This window comes from Camelus dromedarius, chromosome X, assembly GCF_036321535.1.
Source record: "Camelus dromedarius isolate mCamDro1 chromosome X, mCamDro1.pat, whole genome shotgun sequence".
Taxonomy (NCBI): Eukaryota; Metazoa; Chordata; class Mammalia; order Artiodactyla; family Camelidae; genus Camelus; species Camelus dromedarius.
Genome location: NC_087472.1, coordinates 78,225,026 through 78,249,806, shown reverse-complemented (window position 1 = coordinate 78,249,806; position 24,781 = coordinate 78,225,026). Strand labels below are relative to the sequence as shown.

At 45.5% G+C, this 24,781-nt stretch overlaps 2 protein-coding genes and 1 pseudogene across 6 annotated transcripts in view; 1 reads left to right on the top strand and 2 right to left on the bottom strand.

Annotated features, from left to right (window-relative positions):
• The window catches only part of ARAF (A-Raf proto-oncogene, serine/threonine kinase), a 32,407-nt gene extending 8,738 nt beyond the window's left edge, over positions 1-23,669 (top strand). The window contains exons 2-17 of one of the 4 annotated variants that reach the window (XM_031445324.2): positions 13,055-13,198; positions 14,533-14,687; positions 14,861-14,964; positions 15,919-16,021; positions 16,113-16,267; positions 16,384-16,482; positions 17,842-17,983; positions 18,094-18,121; positions 18,201-18,346; positions 18,456-18,658; positions 20,615-20,791; positions 20,892-20,938; positions 21,468-21,586; positions 21,837-21,968; positions 22,772-22,906; positions 23,092-23,669. In XM_031445324.2, coding sequence (XP_031301184.1) covers positions 14,592-14,687; positions 14,861-14,964; positions 15,919-16,021; positions 16,113-16,267; positions 16,384-16,482; positions 17,842-17,983; positions 18,094-18,121; positions 18,201-18,346; positions 18,456-18,658; positions 20,615-20,791; positions 20,892-20,938; positions 21,468-21,586; positions 21,837-21,968; positions 22,772-22,906; positions 23,092-23,226 — 1,821 coding nt within the window. In that variant the 5' untranslated portion in view covers positions 13,055-13,198; positions 14,533-14,591 and the 3' untranslated portion in view covers positions 23,227-23,669. Of the gene's footprint in view, positions 1-13,054; positions 13,199-14,490; positions 14,688-14,860; positions 14,965-15,918; positions 16,022-16,112; positions 16,268-16,383; positions 16,487-17,826; positions 17,984-18,093; positions 18,122-18,200; positions 18,347-18,455; positions 18,659-20,614; positions 20,792-20,891; positions 20,939-21,467; positions 21,587-21,836; positions 21,969-22,771; positions 22,907-23,091 lie in introns of those variants that run through there. The other 3 variants (XM_031445322.2, XM_031445323.2, XM_031445325.2) reach the window with 3 other exon arrangements.
• Positions 3,126-3,708, bottom strand: LOC105101955 (histone H3.3A-like; annotated as a pseudogene).
• Positions 23,661-24,781, bottom strand: part of SYN1 (synapsin I) — a 41,536-nt gene continuing 40,415 nt past the window's right edge. Inside the window, exon 13 of one of the 2 annotated variants that reach the window (XM_031445320.2) lies at positions 23,661-24,729. In XM_031445320.2, the coding sequence (XP_031301180.1) occupies positions 24,594-24,729 (136 nt within the window). In that variant the 3' untranslated portion in view covers positions 23,661-24,593. The remainder of the gene's footprint in view (positions 24,730-24,781) is intronic. The other variant, XM_031445321.2, reaches the window with a different exon arrangement.

Genomic DNA, 24,781 nt, shown 5'->3' with positions numbered 1-24,781 from the left:
TTATTACAGAGCAATGGGGAAGGTAGGCCTTTTCAATAAATGGCTCGGGGCCAATTTTGTGTCCCTTTGGAAAAGCCTGAAATTGGTTCTCTATGTCACACTATCTGCTAAGCACAAACTAGCAGGGCATTACAGATCTGAATAAGAAAAGCAGAACTATAAAGCCTTTGATAGATAAGGTAGGGAAACATCATCGTGACTTGGTGGTAAGGAATTTCTTTTTAAACAAAAACTCCAAATCACAAATCTTAAATGAAAGTGTGATTTATTTTACTGTATTAAATTAAGAGACTTGTTCATCAAATTATGCTGTAATTGGAATAAAGAGACAAGCCACAGAATGGAAGAAAGTCTTTGTAACGTACAGAGCTACGAAAGTTCTCTTATCTAGAATGTGAAAAGAGTTTTTGCAAATTGATATAAAAATGACCAACCCAATATATAAGGGCGGTACAGGCAACTTGTAATTGAGAAAGTTCAGATGAAAAAGAGCTCTATTTTACTACTAATAGGGAAATGGCCAATTAAAACCACAATAAGTAATTACCATACACCCAACAGATTGTCAAGCATTTTAAATTTTGATGAAACTGTAAACAGGTGCACCTTTATTGGAAACAGCCTGGCGTTATCTAATGACTCTAAGGATATGTACTGTCTATGACACAGAGGTGCAAACACATGTCCCTCTGAGCCATCCCTCAGGATAGGCTGGTTGCAGCTTAATCCATGGTAGCGCAGGGATTTCCCTAAATATTTCAGTTGGTGTACAGATCCTGAATCCCAGCAATTTGACCACTGGGAGCCGGTTTCTAACATCCACAAACTAATGACAAGCGCTAATTTTGCAAATGAAAAGACATTTTAAATATTCATTATACAAATTAGCAAAGCCTCAAGTGTTGATCAGAGATAACATAAAAGAACAACCACCAGTAGCCTTCCAGAGCGAGGGCTTTCTGAACAAATGCTAGCTCACTGTCCTTGCTGTGGGAATCCTCAGTTAGAACAACTCATTGTCCTAGGTGTCAATTAAAATCAACCCACCTATGTCGGTCAAAAGGTACACACCTTCGGGGGGTGGTTATAGCTCAGTGGTAAAGCACATGCTTAGCATGCACAAGGTCCTGGATTCAATTCCCAGTACCTCTGATTAAAAAAAAAAAGATACACACCTTCAGTTATGAGATGAAAAATTCTGGGCACCTAATGAACAGCATGGTGACTATAGTTAATAATATATTATATACTTGAAATTCGCTGAGAGTAAATCTTAAATGTTCTCACTACAAAAAATGCCAACTATGCGAGGTGATGTATATGTTAAATAGCTTGGTTGTGGTAATCATTTTATAATGTGTAGGTGTGTTGAAGCATCACATTGTACCTCTTAAATATATATAATTTTTATTTGTCAGTTATCCCTCAATAAAGCTAGGGGTAAAAACCAATCCACCAATGGTGGACACTCTGATGTGGTACCTAGATCCCCCTTCAAGCAAAGACTTGTGGCCCCAGCTTCCGGGAGCTCTGGGAGCACAGTCCTCAACCATCAGTCCCTTCAGGGGTTCCTCCAGCCTCAGAGAGCCTCCTCGCACAAGGCCATGCCCTCCCAGGGCGGTCAACGCCCAGTCATTGACCAATATGGGGGGATAAAGGCCTGGCTACCCTCTGCCCAGCTCAGGAAATGTCTGATGAGCCAGCCTGTCTCTAGAGCCCTGCGTGTTCAGCCAAAGCTATCCTAGGGATTGCATGTAATAACTCAACTTGTCCCCCTGTCCATTCTGGCCTCTCTGCCTCCCCTCCACGTGCCCTGATACCAAGAACATTCCCGAAAAAACAGTCTGCACACCAAACTCCATCACAGGGCCTGCTGGTTAGAGAACCTCACCTGCGATACCACCTTCCCATCTTGCTGCCGATGCTGTCAGGCTTTAAAGGAAATGACAAACACTGCAACTACTTGATCCGGTGGATGAGTCTTTGGCTTTAAGGTATACGATTTCAACAAACTTATGTATATAATATAGTTAATATTGTATATCTAGAATACACCTCAAGTTGCAAAGCTGCAGCCTACTATGAAATGTGTACGTTTTGAAGATATAAATGGGAAAAAAAATCCTTTAACTCAGCTTAGATTTCTATTAGTTTGTGCAAATACTAATGCATTCAGATTCTTGGATTAAACCTGAAAATCTGCTAATTAATTATTTAAAAAAAGGAGAGAGAGAGAGAGATAAAGAAAGAAAAAAAGTGGTGCTCTAGAAATGTAAGGATATTATCTGAATTAAAACCTCACATTGAGGATGAGATGGGTTTTACCATCTTAGCCTTTTTTGTTTCTTATACTTTAGCATGACATAAATTTTAAGAATTAATCTGAACAGAAATATTTGATATGACTAAAATATTTGCATCTTTTTCCTTTTTAATTTTTATTTATTAATTTTTTTAGTTTAATGTATTTTATAACATTTTTAATTGAATTATAGTCATTTTACAATGTTGTGTCAATTCCAGTGTAGAGCACAATTTTTCAATTATACATGAACATACATATATTCATTGTCACATTTTTTTCGCTATGAGCTATCACAAGATCTTGTATATATTTCCCTGTGCTATACAGTATAACCTTGTTTATCTATTTTAATAGCAAACTTACAAGAACAGCACAGAAGACAGACAACATTAAAAACATGTACTTGCATGTAGGACAACTCAGTTAGAAAAGTATAGTGAATGGATGGAGTCTACTGTATGATAAAAATGCTACAAACACCATTTAGTTGCCATCAATAAGAAATGTACTTGTTTTAAAAAAAAATTCAAATGCTGGCATTGTCCAGAAACATTTAACAGGTTTATTTATAATTGTTATAAAGTTGAACTGCTGAAACTTGTTCACTGAAACATTTTGACTTACATTAATGCTTTATGTCCCCGCATTTATATTAAAAATTCACACACAAATGAAAATGGAAAAACTGCCAATACCTGATTTCTGTCCCCTATTTCTCCACTTGGAATCATATACTTAGGTACCTTTTGACCCAATGGGGAAAAAAAAAAAAATCTAACGTTAAAAACTACCAATAACAGGAAGAGATTTTTTTTTTTTTTTAAAGAATGAAATGTTTCCCATCATAGTGGATTCTGAAGCACGTTCTCTGTATGCGGCGTGCTAGCTGGATGCCTTATGGCATAATTGTTACACGTTTGGCATGGATAGCACACAGGTTGGTGGCTTCAAAAAGGCCAACCAGATAGGCCTCACTTGCCTCCTGCAAAGCACCAATAGCTGCCCTTTGGGAGTGCAGGCTGTTTTGAAGTCCTGAGCAATCTCCCGCACCAGACGCTGGAAGGGAAGTTTGCGAATCAGAAGTTCAGTGGACTTGTGATAACGTCTAAATTCACGGAGTGCCGCGGTACCAGGCCGGTAACGATGAGGTTTCTTCACCCCTCCAGCAGAGGGCGCACTCTTGCGAGAGGCTTTTGTAGCCAGTTGCTTCCTGGGTGCTTAACCACCGGTCGATTTGCGGGCAGTCTATTTTGTACGAGCCATGGTATAGAGACCCCCTTACTTACCCCTATATCTGTATATAGACATATTTTTTCAGATTCTTTTCCATTATAGATTATTACAAGATATTGAATATAGTTCCCTGTGCTCTACAGTAGGTCCTTGTTTATCTATTTTGTATACAGTAGTGTGTATCTATTAATCCTAAACTCCTAATTTATCCCTGTCTTCAGAATTAGGGGGTACCATTTCTCATGGAAGCCTGAACTTTTAACAAGAAAAGATGAAAAGAAACCCACTCTTCTGTGGCATTCTTAAAAGTTTTGGTACTGTGTGTTTTTAGCATCAATTAAAATTATTCTATTACAATGCAAATTACATTGTTTTAGAAGCAAGATTAGGAATAAAGGAGTGGACACAGGTTTAGAGAGCTTGGCTAGGCCCTGCTGGGAAAGGCAGGACTAGGTCCCCTCATTGTGTCCCTGGCAAGTTCGGCCTCCCCAACTTTAGAAGCAGAGAGGGAAGAAAGGGGGTCTGATTCTCCTCAGTTGTTCCAGTCTCATCTTTGCCAGCCTCTGCCTAGACTGATCCCAACTTTGGACACCTCACTCTACATTAATGCCTTTAGACATCTCTTTTTCCTTCTGCATTGGAAAAGGCTGCCCATGAGATAGAATGATGTTTAGACTGGAATTAGACATCATCTATAAAATTGTAAGGATTTTCAAGTGAGTGTGCATCTGTGAATGTCAAGAATTGTTATTTTTTAGTGATTTCCCAAGGGAACACAGATAAGAAACATTTAAAATATTTTCCTTCCGTGCCCTTTGCTAACATCATCTTTGCTCATCTAGTTGTTGAGAACATGAATCAGAGAAAACTGTTGTGTAATCTAGAGGAAAGAAATGTTCCCAGATTCTTATCCTTGAAAGAGAAATATGGTGTATTTAAGCTTCAGGAGTTGCCATAACAAAATACCACAGACTGGATGCCTTAAACGGCAGAAATTTATTTCTCACAATTCTGGAGGGTGGAAGTCTAAGATCAAGGTGCTGGCAAAGTAAATTTCATTCTGAGACCTCTTCTCTTGGCTTGTAGGCAGTTGCCATCTCACTGTGTACTCACATGACCTCTTCTTTGTGAAGCGGAGGAGAGAGCAAAGAAGAGAGGGAAGAAGGGAGGGAAGGAGGAAGAGAGAAAAGAGAGAGAGAGGAGGGGAGAGAGGGAGATAGGGAGAGAAAGCTCATAAGCACACTTCGGTGTCTCTTCTTATAAGGACACTTACCCATCTGATCAGGGCCCCACCCTGATATCCTCATTTAACCTTAATTACTTCCTTAGAGGCCACATGTCTAAACACAACCACACTGCAGGGGGTTAGGGCCTCAGCATGTGAATTTTGAGGGGACACAACATTCACTCCATAACATATGGTGAAGATGCCTTCATTCTCATCCATAAATAACGAGCTGAATGCATTTGATGCACTTGTTCCCTGTAAATATATTGGTAAAATCTCTTTAAATATTAAAGCTAAGGATGGAATCCCACAGGTTAGTAAATTTTTTCAGATGGCTCAGAGAATATTCTCTCTATGCCTGAAGGTATTTATGTTTCCCATAAAACAGCTGATTGAGAGAAATATTGTGCTGAGACGTATTGTATACCTAGACTATTTCTATATCAAGCATTTAACTGCTAACCTAGAGTTAAACCCAGGAATAACAGACGGGCCTTCTCAAGAGGAAGGATGCTGTCTGCAGCAAAACTTCTCCTGCCAATGTGAAAAAAGGAGAAAATGTTTCAGGGAAACAGCAGCGTTTAAAGAGAGTTTAGCCAGAGTTAATGTTGTTATTTTGGAAAAAGCACCCAAGGTCTTGGTTTTGGGGATTGTGTGGAGTCCTTAAGAAAAGGAGCAGGCACTTCTGCTTTCAGCCAAGGTTAAGTAACAGGTAACAGATATAACTTCCCATCTGAAAGAAGAAAAAACTCCCAGACAATATAAATGAAACAATGGTTTTTAAGACACTGGATATTAGGCAATGAAGGAGAGTGATCTCCTTAAAAGATAATTGCCTGTTTAAACAAAGATAATAACGTATTATGGGGTGTATAACATATGTAAAATTATAATGCATGACAATAGTATATATCTCAGCAGTTACAACCATAGTATAAATCCCAGGAGGGCAGAGATGGAAGTATATTATTGTGAAGTTCTTATACCATATATGAAGTGGTATATTGTCACTTGAATGTAGACTATGATAAGTTAAATATGTTTACTATGAAATCTAAAGCAACCACTAAATAACAAAGAATTATAACTTATAAGTCCACAAAGGAGATAACATGGAATCATCATAAAAATACTCAATCCAAAAGATAGTAGAAAAAGAGATAAAAGGGCACAAAGGACAGTTGGGACAAACAGAAAATGAATAGTAAGATGATAGACTCAAACCTAAACTGTATCAATAATCACATTGAACTTAAATGGTCTAAAGACCCAAATTAAAACGCACAGATTGTCAGATTGGATAAAAAGGAAAGACACTACTATATACTTCCTAAAGGAAACACACTTTAAATATAAAAACAGAAATAGGCTAAAAGTAGAACAATGGGAACAGATACATTGTGCTAACACTAGTGAACACTAGTAGAGTGACTGTATCAATATCATACGATGTAGATTCTAGAGCAAAGAATGTATCACAGAAAAAGTCATTTCATAGTGGTAAATTAGTTAATTAATCAAGAGAACATAACAGTCCTAAACATTCATGCACCTAATAACAGTGGATCAAGATACATGAAGCAAAAACTGATTGAACTGCAATAAGAAAGAGAAATTTTAATACCCTTCTTTCAAAAGCTGATAGAACAAGTAGGCAGGAAATTAACAGGGATATAAGTAGATGTGAACAACACTGTATTGTTCTCTTCAAGCTGCCATAACAGAAAAGACTGGGTGGCTTAAACAACAGAAGTGTACTTTCTCACAGTTCTGGGGGCTGGAAGTCAAGTCCAAGATCAAAGTGTTGGCAGGTTTGGTTTCTTCTGAGGCCTCTCTCCTTGCCTGCAGATGGACATCTTCTCCCTGTGTCCTCACACGGCCTTTTCTGTGTGTGTGCGTGCTCCTGGTGTCTTTTCCTCTTCTTATAAGGCCACCAGTCCTATTGTATTAGGGCCTACTCTTATGACCTCATTGAACTTTAATTACCTCTTTAAAGGCCCTGTCACCAAATATAGTCGCATTGGGGGTTAGAATTCAACATATGAATGTTGGAGGACCACAATTCAGTTTATAACAACACTACTAACCAACCAACTTGACACTTACAGACTAATCTACCCAACAACAGCAGAATACATTCTTCTTAAGTGCACATAGAACATTGACCAATATAGATCATATTTTGGGCCACAAAACAAGCTTCAATAAATTTATAAGGGTTAAAGTTTTCCAAAAAATAAAGCCAAACAAACAAACAAAATCCAAGCCATGGCTTCACTGATGAATCTACTAAATATTAAGGAGGAAATAATAACAATTCTACACAAACTTTTCCAAAAAACTGGAGAGGTGGCAGTACCTCCCAACTCATCCTATGAGGCCAGTATTATCCTCATACCAAAGTCAAAGACATTACCAGAAAAGAAAACTACAGACCAATATCCCTCAGTAATATAGATGCAAAATTTCTAAACAAAATTTTGGCAAATCAAATTCCATAATATATTAAAATGATAATACATTATGACCAACTGGGATTTACCCCAGAAACGCAGGATTCATTTAACATTTGAAAATCAATTACTATGATTCACCACAATAATGACAATGACAAAGTAAAAAAAAAAATATGGTTATCTAAATAGATGCAGAAAAGAATTTCCCCAAATCTGATGCTCATTTTGATTTAAAAAAAAACCCTCCCAGAAAATTAGGATAACGGGAAACTTTATAGGGCATCTGGGAAAAGGGAAAGAAAGGAGCAAAGCTCCTCAAGGCCATAGCACTAGTTGAGCTGGGTACCTGCAGGCCCCCCGGATTGCTGAAACATCTGTCAATGCTGGGGTTGAGCCTTCTGAAATGAAACTAGCCTTCATATTGGAGTCTTTGGGATGTTTAATCTCTTGTTAGCCTGACAGCGTCCTTGAACTTGGATTGTACATCAGGTTCTGCCAAGGGACATAGATCTTTGCTTTGATACTTTAACAATATCAGTGGTGATGATAGTGATAACAGGAATAGCTAACAATTACTGCATAGCCACTAGGCATTAGGCACTGTGTAAAGTTTGATGTAGATTAGTTCACGGACTCTTAGAACAACGCTATGACGGAAGTACTTTTAAAGAAAATATTAAAGATAAAGAAACAGACATAGAGAGAGGAAACAATTTGTCCAAGGTCACACAGTTACATAGCAGGACATAGGGATAACTCACACACTCTAACTAGACAAATGGTCAACTCCTAAGGCATTTGGGGTAACTTCAGAATTGATTTTTTTTTTTTTTTGCTTTTCAGAAGATCTCTAAAGGTAGTAATAAAATTTTAATTTTTTGCATATCAAATTGTAGAAATTGTATATCATTTTAAATATATTTTATTGAAGTATAGTCAGTTTACAATGTTGTGTCAACAGAATTTATTTTTTATACCACATGATGGTACACAACATTTACATGGGTGGCACAAAAACTACAAGGAATTTTTATATATAATAAGGACTAAATATACATATAATGTGTCAAGGTTGATATAGTGGGGGAGGGTATAGCTCACCCGTAGAGCGCATGCTTAGCATGCATGAGGTCCTGGGTTCAATCCCCAGTTCCTCCATTTTAAAAAATGATATAGCAAAGACCATATGTGAGTCATTTATCCAGAAATAATGAAAATTTACTTGGGGTACATTTGTCTGAAATCTCATTTATGATGGTTTTATAAATTGAATAAAAATTTATTGAATATGTATGAAGTATACCAACAGATATTAAACTGTTTTTTTTCCACCTATGATGGGCCTGTGGGTCAGTGTATAAGTGCTTGGAATAAATACGCTAATCTTAGAAATTTTTTACCAAATGCATCTCTGATCAAAACCAAAAGCAGACATTTCAGAATCACTTCCTTTGGGGAAACTGCTTTTTGTTTGTTTAATTAATTAATTAAAAAATAAAATTAATTGCTGACCACATTGAATTGCAATCCCTATCAAGGGAGCTACCAGGGAGGGCCAGAGATGTATGTCACTGTTCATGGCACCTCAAAGATGGCTCCACTACTCAGTTTGTAGGTTCATATTGATCCCTTTACTTAACTATTAAATATTTTCATATTTGAGTTTTGCTTTATTTCTAAGAAATAAACATACCCACCAAAGGATTTCATCATCAGAGTAAATATTTAATAACAAAATTACAAGACTTTATTTGGTTTGATTATTTTTTCTTTTTCACCCCAGCTTTACTGAGAAATAACTGTCCTTTTTTTTTTCTGAACTCATCTGATCCTTGGGTTGGAAATTGAAAATATACAAACCTGCATGTCTGATTTTATGAAAACATGGAAGTATTATATATAGCATATAAAGAACTCTTTAAAATTGATTTAAAACAATCTGTTGGTTTAATAGTGTGTTTCATCAATTTGGATCACAAATTAACAAATTTTGAATTTTGGAAAATTCAAATTACCACTCAATGTATTTTGTTAGAACAGACTTTCTAATAAGGAAAATTAATGTTGCAACTAGTGTGCCGGTTCTCTTGTAAATTTCCCACGCTTCTGACCCCGGGGTTGTATATTAAAAACGTATTCAAGGACTATTCAGAAGTGGAAACTTCCATACTCTGCTTTAGACGGAATAGTTACAGTTGCATTGCCACTTACTTAAAAGTTGCTGGTTTGCAGCAAGTCTCAGGCCTGCACCACCTCCCATTGGCTAGGAAGGCCCAAAGCCCACCTCCTGTGCGTAGCTACTGGTCTGATAGTGGCTCCTTAGAGTCTGAAAGTTGGCTCTCTTTTCACTCCTAAACCCGGGCGGTGAGGAACAGCCTATCAATATTCGTGGCATCCCAAAGCCCGCCCTACACTGCATTGCCATTGGCTGTTCTCGCTGCCTGTTAGGGGTCGGGAGCTCAGAGTGGCTGCTTGCAGAGCACTGCGGTGGTCTAGAGGAGCTGATGGTTGAGGGCGCTGACTTAGGACTGTCGGGACGCCCAGCTAAGTCTTCATCTGTCCCTGTGCAAAATGTGTATACGCGGTTCTCTCTCCTGCAATGGGTTGCTGAGAGGGAGGCAGTGCGATGGGATCTCAGAGGTGGCGTTCTCCAGGAGGATGCAGGGGCGAGGGAGCAGTGGCCTTGGGAAATGGGAGTGTTTCAGAGCAGAGCCTCAGACACGTAGGACTGCTGGGGTAGATCCAAGATTCCTTAGGGTGCCTCTGGCTTGAACCCTTGTTCAACAGTTTTGTTGTTGTTGTTGTTGTTGTTTTGTTTTTTTACCAAACTTGAATTCCTGGAACTCTCTCCGCTGTCTCTCCGTAAAGGCAGCTTGAACCTCAATTTGCTCAGCTATGATATGGGTAGCCTTAAAACAGCAGTCGGTGAACACTTAAGATTTTGAATGTTTTTCAGACACGTTTCTCAAATTTAAAACCAACAGTAACAAAAAACAACAATCAACTTAAAATTCCTTAAACTTCTAGGTGGATAATTTCGAGGGGGGGGGGTGTCAGAAAACCATCATTAGCTAGTTCGGGTTTTAATTTTTGTTTTAATACGTGCTGCTTCTGATGATTTTAATGTGATGATTAAAAACTGAACTGAAATTCAAAATACACTCCCTTTGCCCACGATATTATTCTTTCTCCTGGTAAGCATTTTGGAGCCCCGCACCAAGCTCCAACTGGAGTTGTTCCTGATCCCATGTGGTGCTGAGGTGGCCGCCAGGGCTCCTGCACTGAAAGATAGGGGTGCCTGCTCTAGGGATCCAATTTCAGAACAGAGAAGCTTTTAAAAAAATCCTCTAATAAGAATTTATAAGAGGTCAAATTTTGCATACAATAAAATATGTCCATTTTCAATATAGAGTTCAGTAAATTTTGACAAATACATACTGAACAGCCCAGTCACGTCCAAAAGTTCCTTCATGCCCTTCCCAGACATTCTCCCCCAAGATGACAACGAGTTTGATTTCCTTCACTACAGATTATATTTCCTGGCTTAGAATTTCATGCAAATGGAATAATATAGTATTTCTCTTTTGTGTCTGGTTTCTTTCACTCAACCTTATGTCTGTGAGCTTCATAGACATATGAAGCAGTTTATTCCCTTTCATTTGCTAAGCAGTATTCCATGGTCCCATTGTTGTGATTCTTTGTCAATTCTGTTGTTGAACACTTGGGATGTTCCCAGTGTTTTGCTATTATGAACAAAGCTAATATGAACATTTGACTACAAGTTTTTGTGTGGACATACTGCAGTAGCGTGCTGTGGCTGGCTCACTGGAGCTGATTTTGCGAATCTCAACTCTAGCTCAGTGATGTCATATTAGTACATAGTTTGAAATAAGCCGGGATGGGAGTATTTACACCATAGTTGGCAAACGTTACAAATTAGAGCTATTTTCCTCTAGAGAGCTGGTGGGTATACATTTACCAGCACGCCATTGAGCATGTGTTTTCATATTTTTTGGAGTAGATACTTAGGGGTAAGATTGCTGGATTGCAGAGTATGTCTATGTTTAACTTTGTATGAAGCTGCCAAACTGTTTCCATAATGGATGAAACATTTTATATTCCCAACAGCAATGCATGAAAGTTTCAGTTGCTCCACGTTCTCATCAATACGTGGTATTGCCAGTCTTTTTAATTTTAGCCATTGAATGGTTAAGACCCGCATGGAAGAGGGGCAATGGGAAATGAAGGTTATATGGCAGCCTAGTAAGTTGAACTTTTGTCTCTCTCCTTATAGACAGAGAAAGCCCTCAATAAACACAAGCTGAAGCATTTTGAGCCCCCCTTCACCTAATGCCCTTTCTCTGATCTGTTTCATTTCATCGCAGAGGAATGCTGAGGCTTCTAACGGGAGAAGGTAGTCATTTCAAACACAACAGGTCGTTCATTCTGTTCGGGAAATAATTGAAAATAAAATCTCATGCCAACCCAGTGAATCTTCTCCACAAAGGGAGAAAAGAATGAAATACTTTTATTATGGAATAAGCATTAGACCAGACCGTGATGTGCCTCACAAGCAATTCACTGAAGAGATTTCGGAGAAAGAAAAAAACTTCATCCTTTTTTACAGCCAGGCAGATACAACCCATGACATACATGTTCTCAAGACAGATGATAACTTGGCCTCAAGAGAACTTGACATCGCCATTTGCTACACACAGTTAATCTCAAATTCACCTGGTCATTGGGGTAGCCATTTGCCTTTAGGCAAAGGAAAAATAAAACACAGATCTCTTTGACAAGCAGGTGATGAGTTGAAGCCAGCCGCCTAGGTCGAATTCGTAGGGACTTGGGAGATAGGGTGCTATCTCCGTTGATGTTTACATTTCAAAGAGATGGCTCCCAGGCCCTTAAGAACAACATTCCTGAGTTGTAAAACTGGCTGGAGGCCTTTTAAAAGAATTACATTCCTCTAGTAGGGACGGAGAAAGAATTCACATGTTTTCTAAAGGAAATACTCTAAGAAAAGGGAGGATGGAGAGACTCTCATGTGTGAAACCAGGGAAAATTCAACTTTTTAAAAAATGGTTATCGTCTTTTTTTAAAATGGATTTTCTTTTTTTTGAGGGGGCGGAGGCATTGGGAGGTAATTAGGTCCATTTATATTTTTAGAGGAGGTACTGGGGACTGAACCCAGGACCTTGTACATGCTAAGCATGCGCTCTACCACTTGAACTATGCCCTCCCCCTGAAAATTCAACTTTTAAAAACTTTGTGTTTACCCTACAATGTCCACACGCTTCCCTGCGTTATGCCCTAGTGCAGGTCCACACTTCCCTCCCTTCTTCACCTTCAACAAATCTATGATTTGTTTTTCAAAATCCTTATCAACTCCATTCCTGAAGGAAGCCTCACAAAACAGCAGGGCCAGACCCCCAGCCCCTGCCACACTATAGACCCCCTGTTGTCAAAGGCTACAGTCTCTTAGAATTGGAAAATGTTGCAGCTATTTGGTCTGATTCCAACCCATTTCAGAGACAGTGAAACTGAGACATAGGACAATATCAAATGGGTACTTAGGGCGCCGGGTCACTGGAGCAAAAAGGGCGCTTAAGGACTCCCCGCCCAGATTCAGGAACCCCTAAAGTCAGACCCAAGTGCACCCCCCCCCAAAAAAGCCCTGCTTTATTCCATCACGGCACGATTGGGGTTAAAGCCCCTCGCACGCAGGTCTCCTCCCGACTGCGCCTGCGCGAGTCAGGACGTGCGAATTTGCCCTAGCAGCCCCTCCTAATCCGGAACACGACCCACATTCCGCCGGTCCTGCCTTGACAGGCGTGAATCTAATCCAATAAGGATGGAGGGCTGAGTCCCGTGGAGCCAATGGCCAAACTCCGAGGGGCGGTGGAGGCGGACTCCGCGAGGAAACAAGAAGACAGGCCCAAGATGGAGGCGGCGGCGGCCGTAGCGGCGTGACAGGTGAGGGCGGGCCCGGCAGGGCTAGGTTTCTGAAGCGACCGCCGGACACCGGCACGGAGCTGGGACCGAAAGCTCAGGTCCAGGATGGCTCCGCCTGGGCCCCGGTGCTCCCCGCCCGGAACCGGAGGAGTGGTTTGACCCGGGGCGAGACCATCGCCGACAGCGGGGGGGCGGGTAGACTGGAATAGGGGTGCAAGCCTGCGGGGGATGGTTTCGCCCGTCGCGTGTGGCAGCGCGCCTGCGCAGACTGTAAGGCTCTCGGTGGGCGGGGCCGGGTCGACTGGGGTTTGGGTTGTGGTGTGTCCTGCCTGGAGTCCCTCTTAACTTCTCTAAGGTATCTGATGACCCTTCCTTACCACCAACCGGAATACGTGAAGACGCCGCTCACTCCTCGCTTTCCTTTTTCTGGATCAATGTCTAACCCACTAGGAGAATGTTTGAGGATTCCCCCATTGCTCCTCTTTAACCCTCCCCAGCCTCCTTCCATTATTACCAGTACTATGTCTGCGACCCCTTCATTAGTTGTGAGGGAGAATTTTGGAACGCCCTCCGTCCCACCCCCACTTTAACCCCATTTATCTCCCCTCAGCCATGCCTGGTGATGCATTATTATCCTCCTTTCCCCCATGACAATGTCTGGTGACACCCATTATCCACTCTTCTCCCCAGTCTCTAGTGACCCCTGTTACATCTCCCCCTCAGCATAGTGTCTGCTGAGCCTCCATGAACTCCTCATCACAGTCTGGTGACTCCCACTTGCCACCTAACACAGTATCATTGAACCTACCATCATCACAGCCCAGGGCTAAGGGATGTCCACAGTGCCCTTAAGGACATTGTTTGGTGCAATTTCCATTTCCCCCAGACTGTGGGCAGTGTCTGATGATCCTCTGTTAGTTCCCCATCACCCTGTCTGTGACTCCTCCTACACCAGAGTATCTGATAACCCCCCTTCTCCTTTAGAAAGCCAGGACAGCCTGTTCATGTCCATTATGTACCTGACACGCCCCAGTGCAGTGCGTGCCGACTTCCCCGTTAGTCCCCAGCACAGAGACTTATGTGCTCCTGTGCCCTCCGGGACAGTGTGTGCTGCCTCTCATTCCGTCCTACCCCCCACCCCACCCCGCCCTATGTAGTGAATCCGAGACCTCGTCACTCAAGTGTGAGACAAACAACAGGAGGGGCTGAGCAGAGGAGGAAGTAGATCCCTTGGGCTGCGTGGAAATTAGGCTACAGGGGGTGACGTGGAGACCGGAGATTGAGTTTTTTGTCCTCTGCCATTTTGCTTCCAGACTATCATCATTGGGCCTCTGAATTCCTCCTCTGTCTTCTAGGAGCCCCATGGCACCTGCCCAGCCCCACCTTAGCCCGTCTTGACAAAGTCCTAGGCTCCATGGAGCCATCGCGGGGCCCCCCTGCCAACGGGGCCGAGCCGTCCCGGGCAGTGGGCACCGTCAAAGTGTACCTGCCCAACAAGCAACGCACGGTGGTGAGTGTGATGGGAGCACAACTGGTGAGGGGTGGGCGTGGATCCGGTTATAAGTCTTGGATCAGAAAGGTGACAAGGACTGGAAGGGGGCCTTTGCAGAGGGCCGAGGGGAGCGGCTGGGGACCTCATCGGGCACTGACTCCTCACATCTGCGCACACACACACACACACAGGTGACTGTCCGGGATGGCATGAGTGTTTACGACTCTCTAGACAAGGCCCTCAAGGTGCGGGGTCTCAATCAGGATTGCTGTGTGGTCTACCGGCTCATCAAGGGGTAAGTGTGGCACCCCGGCCCCCAACTGGGCGCCCAGCCTTCCCTCCCCTCCTTAGAGTCATTCGACTCCACTCTACTGTAGAGTCTCTCGTAATCTTCCCTTATTTCAGTGAATCCGTGAGTCCATCCCACTTTTGTCTCATTACTTTGTTAGTTCATTTGTTGGCCTGGAAGGTCAGCAACTTACGTACTTCTTGGGCCCCAAGTCTTCACCGCCTTCTGTCTCCTCCTCCCAGAATTCATGTTTGTCCTTTCACTGTTTTATCAACTTGTCAGCTCTCTCCTTCCTCGGTTTCCTCATTCTCTGTCTGCTGTGTGGGCCTTGCTAACCTTCCATTTATTCCTCTGTTCTCGGGTTCTTAAACTTTTGTATTCCATTCACACATTGCTATTTTTTTGTTTTTGGCTTTTTTAAAAATTGAAGTATAGTCAATTTACAATGTTGTGTTAATTTCTGGTGTACAGCATAGTGATTCAGTTATATACATACTCCTTTTCATATTCTTTTTCATTATAGGCCATTACAAGGAATTGAATATAGTTCCCTGTGTTATACAATAGGACCTTGTTTATCCACGCAGTGCTTTTTATTTATTTCAGGGCCTCACCAGCTGCTTTGTCGGGGGCTTGCTCAGTACTTCTGAGATTTAGTTGTTTCTACACTGTTTCATTTGCTCCTTGGCTCGTGATTAAAAGCATGGACTCTTCACACTGTCCTGCCACTCATCATCCCTCGTGGCTTTGGTCAAGTCACTTCATCCCTCTGAGCCTCAGTTTCCCCATCCGTAAAATGGGGGCAAGGAGAGCACTAGTCCCCCAAGTTGCCCTGACGAGAATGAAACACGTCATCTGTTACTCCCATGAATGGCAGGCTTGATGGGACTTTTGGGGGTTTCCTTCCTCCCCACGGCCCCTGTCCACCCTCCCACTCACTCCTTTCCACGCCTTCTGCAGGCGAAAGACAGTCACTGCCTGGGACACGGCCATTGCCCCCCTGGATGGCGAGGAGCTCATCGTGGAGGTCCTCGAAGACGTCCCGCTGACCATGCACAATTTTGTGAGTTCAGGGTAGAGACGGGGGGCAGACCGTGGGTGTGGCGGGGGGGGTCCCTGACCAGGCCTCACCCTTCTCTGCTCTGTGGCAGCAGGTACGGAAGACGTTCTTCAGCCTGGCATTTTGTGACTTCTGCCGTAAGTTTCTGTTCCATGGCTTCCGCTGCCAAACCTGTGGATACAAGTTCCACCAGCATTGTTCCTCCAAGGTCCCCACAGTCTGTGTCGACATGAGTACCAACCGCCAACAGTGAGCCCAGCCTGGGGGGGGTGGCTGGGGGGATGGGGAGGATGGAGGCCCAGCCACAAGGCTTTCGCAGACAGCTGACCCACCTTCCCTTGCTTTATACCCTTAATGCTTTCAAGGTTCTACCACAGTGTCCAGGATTTGTCCGGAGGCTCCAGACAGCATGAGACTCCCTCGAGCCGCCCCCTGAATGAGCCGCTAACCCCTCAGGGTCCCAGGTAGGGGATGCCTTAGCTAAAGGGCTGCTGTCAGGAGAAGAAAATCTGGAGGCCCCTGTAGACCACAAGCCATACTTTATTCATTTGTTTACTTGACAAACATTTATTGAGCGCCTACAAGTGTGAGTTTAGGGCATGAAGCTGTGGGACCTTGGGCAAACCGCCTAATCTCTCTGGGCCTTAGTTTTCTCATCTGTGAAGGGGGGATAATGATACTTTTACGACATAGGGTTCTGGTGAGGATTAAATGAGTTAAGACATGTCCAGTGCTTAGGACAAGATCTGCTACAGGATAATAAGTTCTTATTATTAATTACAATATCTACCTACCTATATATGTATCTAACTACCTTGTTAATTCTTCCAGTATAACCATGCTCAAGCCTTTTCATTTTGAAATACATATTATTTTGTCATAAATTCCCTTTCACTTCTCCTTTATGTTAAGATTATACTGTAGCATTTCAATGTTGAAGTATATTATTGCTCTAATATGTCATAAGTTTATATAATATGCATTTTATGTGTCTACGTATTTTATAATGTCTATATGTACGTATGCTATTGTATAATGTGTTACGTTTATACTATTTTCATATAATGTGAAACATCAAACATTTTTATGTAATATAAATAAAAACAGTATATATATAAAATAGTAAAGTTAGGGCATTATGTTATTTTTAATTATGGGTGTATGTGAGTTAATTACCTATGAATTGCATTTTGGGATAGTGAAGGAAACATTAAGGAATATTTTTGTGACATCATATATATAATATGTATCATCTATTACACATATGTGCATGTGTAGCATAGACAATGTTATTGTATATACTTAAAGCATTGCCATTTTAATACAGATACCATACTGTACATTATATAATGCATAATATATTTGAATAGTACATATAGTTATACAATATTATATATTGCTCTTCTTCCGCTGTCTGCATGGCTTGCTCTGCCTGCTTTAAGTCTTTGCTCAGTTGTCACCTGCTCAGGGAAGCCTTTCCTGACACCACCAGTGACACTTTCTGTCTCCTTATGTTGCTTTATTGCACCTGTCACCATGGGACATAGTAAATATTCTTTGTCTTTTATTTCTCTCCCTACTGCCACCAGCCCCATGAGGGCAAGAACCTTTATCTGTTTGGCCACCGTTTTATTTCCACTGTCTCGAATGGTATCTGGCACACAGCAGGCACTCAGTAAATGTCTCCTGAACAGATGAATAACAGTAATAACAGCGGACGTTTACTCTGTGTGAGCTAGACACACACATAGGACAGGAGCGGGGGCGGCTTTACTGGTTCTCTCGTTCACCCAACAGTGGTTTCACAGCCTTTCCCCCGCCAGCTCCTGCTCCCAGCACCGCGACCCCGAGCACTTCCCCTTCCCTGCCCCGGCCAACGCTCCCCTCCAGCGCATCCGCTCCACGTCCACCCCCAACGTCCATATGGTCAGCACCACAGCCCCCATGGACTCCAGCCTCATCCAGGTTGGTGTTGAGGCGGGGTGGGGGTGACATGGGAGCACCAGGCAGAGGATAGAGTGCCTCCTGTTGTCCACGTCCTCTCTGCGACTCCCATCCCTCTTCTCTTCTTCCAGCTCACTGCCCAGAGTTTCAACACCGATGGTGAGCCCCCCACTGCCTCTGCCCTGAGCCCCCCACCCCACCCCACCCGGCTCCACTCACATCCCCCCCACAACTGCAGCTGCTGGTAATAGAGGTGGTGGCGATGGAGCTCCCCGGGGGAGCCCTGGCCCGGCCAGCGTGTCCTCGGGGAGGAAGTCCCCACATTCCAAGTCCCCTTCAGAGCAGCGGGAACGGAAACCCTTGGCCGACGACAAGAAGAAAGTGGTAAGCTCTGGGACAGGGGTGGGGGCGGGTCACCTTTGGTGGGGGCTCCACAGGCTGAGCGATGAAGGATGTGGACAGGCCCCTGAGATGCCACCCGTGTGGCCCACAGAAGAATCTCGGGTACCGGGACTCGGGCTATTACTGGGAGGTGCCACCCAGTGAGGTGCAGCTGCTGAAGAGGATCGGGACGGGCTCGTTTGGCACCGTGTTTCGCGGGCGGTGGCATGGTGATGTGGCCGTGAAGGTGCTCAAGGTGGCCCAACCCACAGCTGAGCAGGCCCAGGCCTTCAAGAACGAGATGCAGGTGCTCAGGTGAGATGGCTCGCGGGTGTGGACAGGGGTGGGGGGTGGCGGGCACGGCCTGGGGGCCTCTCTGGGGAAAGGCCATGCTGGGGACGCCTCCTGCACAGTACCTGTATCTGTGTCGTGTTATAACCGGAATCGTCAGTTGTCTGTCTGTTTCCCCCTGGGAAACTGATATGTCTAGAGGTCCTCTGTTGATGTTATCAGTTCTGTTTGGGTAAATATTGATATTAATTAACGGCTCTGCCTCCAAAATGAGGCTCTTCTCATTGGCCTGCTGTGAAATGGGTATGGCCACAGGCCATCACGTGTGTTGCCACCACGTGTGTTATCCCGTGTACTTACGTTAACAGAGTAATGCGAATGTTATTGAACGTACTTAACGATAATGGCATAATGTGAGTTAACTGCATCACCAGGAAGGCATCCTGCCTTCTCCTCAGCTTGTACTGCACTGTTAGTATATGTTTATCATGTTGCCTTCTTGTTATTAATTATAATAATACAATACTTTAAAGAGCCAGATTAACTATAATCAGAACCATAATTTAATCATTATTTGATTAATGGTTGTAGTTGGTTTGCTTATGTCTTTATTTTGTTAATTGCTCTGGTTAATTCTTTCAGTAAGCATTTCTGTATTGTTCTTTTTTAGGGGTGGGGAGGTCATTAAGTTTATTTATTTTTTAATGGAGGTACTGGGGATTGAACTCAGGACCTCCTGCATGCTAAGCAGGTGCTCTACCACTGAGCTACACCCTACCCTGCTCTACTTAACATATCATTAATACTATATTCATTAATTTGCGCTAAGCCCTGGGGCTTCCTTTTTGCCACCCTAGTTACTCCCACTCCTGGGATTGCCGGTGTGGGCTTTTCCCCCCGACAAGTGGGCGTAATTATGATATAGAGTTAATGTTATCAGAATTCCTTGTGCTATTTTTAATATTCATCCTTACAATGGATGCCACAGTCAGAAAACTCTTAGTCTCTGCTCCCCTCTGGGAAATGGCAGTGACTTGAGCCGGCTGTGAATTTGCATTGTGTTAATATTGAAACCAGAACTTGACTGCTATGAAGAACGCTCACTCGTTCTGTCATCCACTCTGACATGAGCAAAATTGCAGAGCATCGTGGATGTACTTTTGCATTTATGTTACCATTGTAACTGTAGTTAATACTTCTGTAGGGGATGAAGGTTTTCTTCTGAATGAGGGTGGTTCTGTTCACGCAGGACTGAGTTTCTGTGTGAGGTAGACCAGGTCCCCCATAGCGATAATAACAAGGACTGTGACACTTTCAGGGCACTTGCTTGTGTTGGGCTGTTCAATGCACCTCACAGGTTATTTACTCACATACTTCTCCCAACATCCCTGTCCGGTAGCTCATATAATTACCACAGTTTTTCAGCTGAGGAAAATGAGGCACAGAGAGGTTATGTGTCTTCCCTGAGATGGCACGTGAGTACCCAGGGAAGCCTGGATTGGAACATAAGATCTCATTTGCGTCCAGACCCCCCAGGCTTGTTACCTTTAAGCCTCTCATGATTAACAGGATATAATCTCACGTCACTGATATTTTTATCCAGCATTTATCAGTATAATGTTGACATATCACTGGAGAAGGTTGGCTTTCCACTTTCTCATCTCGTGAAATGGTCACAGGCTCAGGTCAGGGTCAGTGGTGTGACCCCTAATCAGTAGTGGGTGAGGGTGGTACTCCCTCCCTCCTGCTTTTGTTGGGAGACCTGGATGAGGAAGCTCAGGACATAAGCCCCCAGGATGGAATCACAGCCCAGCAAACAGATCTCACAGATTCATTGAATCTGGCCATACTCGGGCCCTGAGCCTCCTGGAAGACAGGGTAGCAATGCTGACAGAAGGCAGCAGTGAACAGTGCCATTCTCGATGCTCAGAAAGTTGCTATCTGCCCTCCCTGCCCTGATACCGCCCGCCCTGCCTGCAGGAAGACCCGGCACGTCAACATCTTGCTGTTCATGGGCTTCATGACCCGGCCGGGATTTGCCATCATCACACAGTGGTGCGAGGGCTCCAGTCTCTACCACCACCTGCATGTGGCCGACACGCGCTTCGACATGGTCCAGCTCATTGATGTGGCCCGGCAGACGGCCCAGGGCATGGAGTGAGCATCCTGGCCCGGGGACTCGGGAGAGGCTGGGGGACCTGGGGGTGGGCAGAGGCAGTAGCCCCCAGATAATTTGCCACCTCTTCTACCCCCACAGCTACCTCCATGCCAAGAACATCATCCACCGAGATCTCAAGTCTAACAGTATCTCACTGTCCCTGTCTGAGGGCTGGGGTAGGGTGGGGGGTGCCTAACAGGATGAGGGCTTAGAGGAATGGCTCTTGTGGGGGGCTCTCTGGGGGTGAACAGGGAGGGGCACATGGGGCAGTTCCCTTTGCCAGGTGCCAGAGCTGTGGCTGGTGAGGGGCCTTTAATGGGGGTCTCTTGGTCAGGAGTCAGAGTTGGGGCTGATTCAGGTGCTGTTCTTTTGTGTTGGACTGTTCAGTGCACCTCACAGTTTAGTGTCTGAGGAGTGGCAGTTTGGGAGGACATTATGGGGCGTTTCTGGTCCGGATCACAGGCATGGCGGGTATGGATACCATCAGAGGAGCTTCCTAGTCAGGTGTCATGGGGGGCTGAGTGTAGGGGGCATTAATTGGAGCTCCCCACCCATATCAAGGTTGTGGTTAGTTCGTGTGACATTGAGGGTCTTCTGGTCAGGGTTAGAGGCATGACTCGTGTGGAGGCGTCAGTCAGGGCAAGAAGCATGGCTTTTGGTCCTTGACCCTGGCGGACATCTTCCTACATGAGGGGCTCACGGTGAAGATCGGGGACTTTGGCTTGGCCACAGTGAAGACGCGGTGGAGCGGGGCCCAGCCCTTGGAGCAGCCCTCGGGCTCGGTGCTGTGGATGGTGAGTTGGGCCAGGCTGGACTGGGGGCAGGTAGGGACATAAGCTGCTGGGCTATGATGTGGGAGGCTGAGTGGGAACAGGGATGCCAGTGCCAGGTGTGGGGGTCTGGACCGCTCATGCTTCACCTCGTGTGGCTGGCTCTGAGTTATACCCAGTGTGGCTGATGGGATCTGGGACTATGGGCCAGTTTTCCGTGGGCCAGTCGTTTGCTGACCTCCATATTCCTCCTGTTCGGTCTGGCTTATTGAAGGCGGCTGAGGTGATCCGTATGCAGGACCCAAACCCCTACAGCTTCCAGTCGGATGTCTACGCCTATGGGGTTGTGCTCTACGAGCTCATGACCGGCTCACTGCCTTACAGCCACATTGGCAGCCGTGACCAGGTGAGCCCCACACCTTACCCGCCGTCTCCCAGGCCAAGGGATCCCATCAGCCTTCAAACCCCAGACCTCCTTCTTTGCACAGACTGAGAATGCCACACTTCCCCTAGAAACTGCAAATATTCTGGGCTGAGAACTCCCAGAATCCCCTGGGTCTCCTGTACCCAGAATTCCCTCCTTCCCCTACATCCGCAATCATCTGGGTCCTCAAAGTCCAGAATCTCCTGAATCCCCCATACCCGGAGATGCCCAGAAGCCCTCTGGACCCCTAGACACGCACGGCCCTCTAGCCTGGGTACTCCAAATCCCCGCAGCCCAGAAACATTCCATCTGTGCTTCTGGGATCCTCACAGATGCCCACAACCGTTTGGGCCTTCAGTATCCGGCAGGCTTCGGTATCTGGAACCACTAGTACTTTAGGCTCCAGACCCCCACAGAAATATAAAGTCCTGAGGGCTAGAATCCTTTAGCCCCCTTCAGACCCAAAATTTCATGTTTCCCCCAGACCCAGTGCTTTCTAGGTCCCTAAGCCCCCTAGAAACCTGTGGACCCATAACCCTCTGGGCCCTGGACACTTACAACCCTTGACTTCCCCTAAGCTGAAATCCCTCTGTTCTGTAAGCAGAGAATCCTTCCAAGTCCTCAGAGACCCAGAATCCTTAGAGCTACAAGATACCCACAATCCTCTGGGCCCCAATACCCAGAATAACCCAAAAAGGAGCCCCCCTAGTCCCTCAGGACCCCTAATTCCCTGGGCTTCCCAGCCCGGACTGCCCCAATCACCCCATTCCTCCCCACCCCAACAGATTATCTTTATGGTGGGCCGTGGCTATCTGTCCCCGGACCTCAGCAAAATCTCCAGCAACTGCCCCAAGGCCATGCGGCGCCTCCTGTCTGATTGCCTCAAGTTCCAACGGGAGGAGCGGCCTCTCTTCCCCCAGGTGGGCCGGGGAGGAGGTCTGGACACCCTGGGGAGGGAGCCTCTGAGGAGCGAACGTGAACCGTGTGTGTGCAAGGCTCCAAGGTGTAAGACGTGTGTATGCGATTCCTCGTTAGGCTGAGGTCTGGGGGTGCTGGGGTGCCCACGCGGCTCTGGACACCCCTCCTCACCCACCCCTGCCCCCAGATCCTGGCCACGATTGAGCTGCTGCAGCGGTCACTCCCCAAGATTGAGCGGAGTGCCTCCGAACCCTCCTTGCACCGTACCCAGGCTGATGAGTTGCCTGCCTGCCTACTCAGCGCAGCCCGCCTTGTGCCTTAGGCCCCACCCCCAGCCACCAGGGAGCCAATCTCAGCCTGCCACGCCAAGGAGCCCTGCCCACCAACCAATCAATGTTCTGTCTCTGCCCTGATACTGCCTCAGGATCCCCCATCCCTGCCCTGGGAGATGAGAGGTTCCCTGTGTACTTTTTCAGTTCTTCTGGAATTGGGGGACCCCCAAAGCTGGAGACCCCTGCCTCCTCCATAGTTTGGTTTCCTCTTGGCTTTGGGGATACTTCTAAATTCAGGAGCTCCGCCATCTCCAATGGCTGGGATTTGTGGCAGGGATTCCACTCATAACCTCTCTGGAAATTTGTGCCTGATGTGCCTTCCACTGGATTTTGGGGTCCCCAGCACCCCATGTGGATTTGGGGGTCCCCTGTGTTTCCCCCACCGTTCAAGGACTCCCTTCTTTCTTCACCAAGAAGCACAGAATTCTGCTGGGCCTTTGCTTGTTTATTTTGCTTCCCGACTCTTCTCATGGGGTTCAGAGCCTCTGAGGGTGAGGGTGAGGGTGAGTCCAGGCAAAGAGTGGAGGTCAGGGGGAGGTGCGGACCACACAAACAGCGCCACTGCACGCATCACCACAGGCGGCACGATGAACGAGGACCACATATGCCAAGCACGGCACGAGAGGAGGCCACGTCAGTCACAGACACAGACATCACGGCAAAGGTGGGGAAGTAGGGGACCACTGGCCTTCTGTGTGCAAAGGATTCTGGGAGGATGGGTGGAGTTTGCATATTTAAAGACAGCTGTCAGAGGCAGGAAAGTGGGGCAGGGGTCCCTGGGGAACTGAGGGGTCCTAGCAGCGGGAGGAGCTCCCAGTGTGTTGAATGGGGGTGGTCGGGGGGTGAAGGGAAATCCTTGTGGGGCTGGGTGGTGGCATTGGAAGGGGTGGATCTCCAGAGATGGGAGATCTATAGAAAGGGTCTCAAAGGTAGGAGTTTCTTAAGGGATAGGGAACAAGGTGTGCTTGAGAGATCTGGGACGAGGAGTGGGGTTTTCCAGGGATTTCAGGGCCCCAGGAGGAGTTGCCTGGTGTTTGGGAGCTCCCAGGAAGGAAAACACACTCTGGGGGGACCAGGAGTGGAGGTCTTCAGGAATTCGGAGGTTCTAAAATGGAGAAGTAGGTCTTGAGGTGACCGGGAGTGGGCTTTTAAAAGGACTCAGGAATTCCAAATGTGAGAACTGGATTTAGGACCAGGAGTGATGTTCCCCCAGGGATGTGGGCATTCTGAGGAGTGAGAAGAGGGATCTTGGCGATCCAGGAGAGAGCGTCTCAAGGGATGAGATTCCAAAAGTGAGAAATGGAGTCAGGCCCAGACAGGGGTTGCCCAGGGATTTGGGGGTTCTCAGGGTGGGGTGTCAGTCGGAGAAGAGGCTGGCGAAAGACTTCCTCAGGCTGCGGATGGTCTCAGCTTTCACCTCGTCCTGGCTAAGGCTGGGCCTGGGCGGGGCTGGCTCTGGAAGGTTGAAGGCATTGGTCAGAGACTGGGATTTGCTAGAGAGAAACAAGGTGGAGGCGTGGGAGGAAGGGGGGAGAGGAAGGGAGG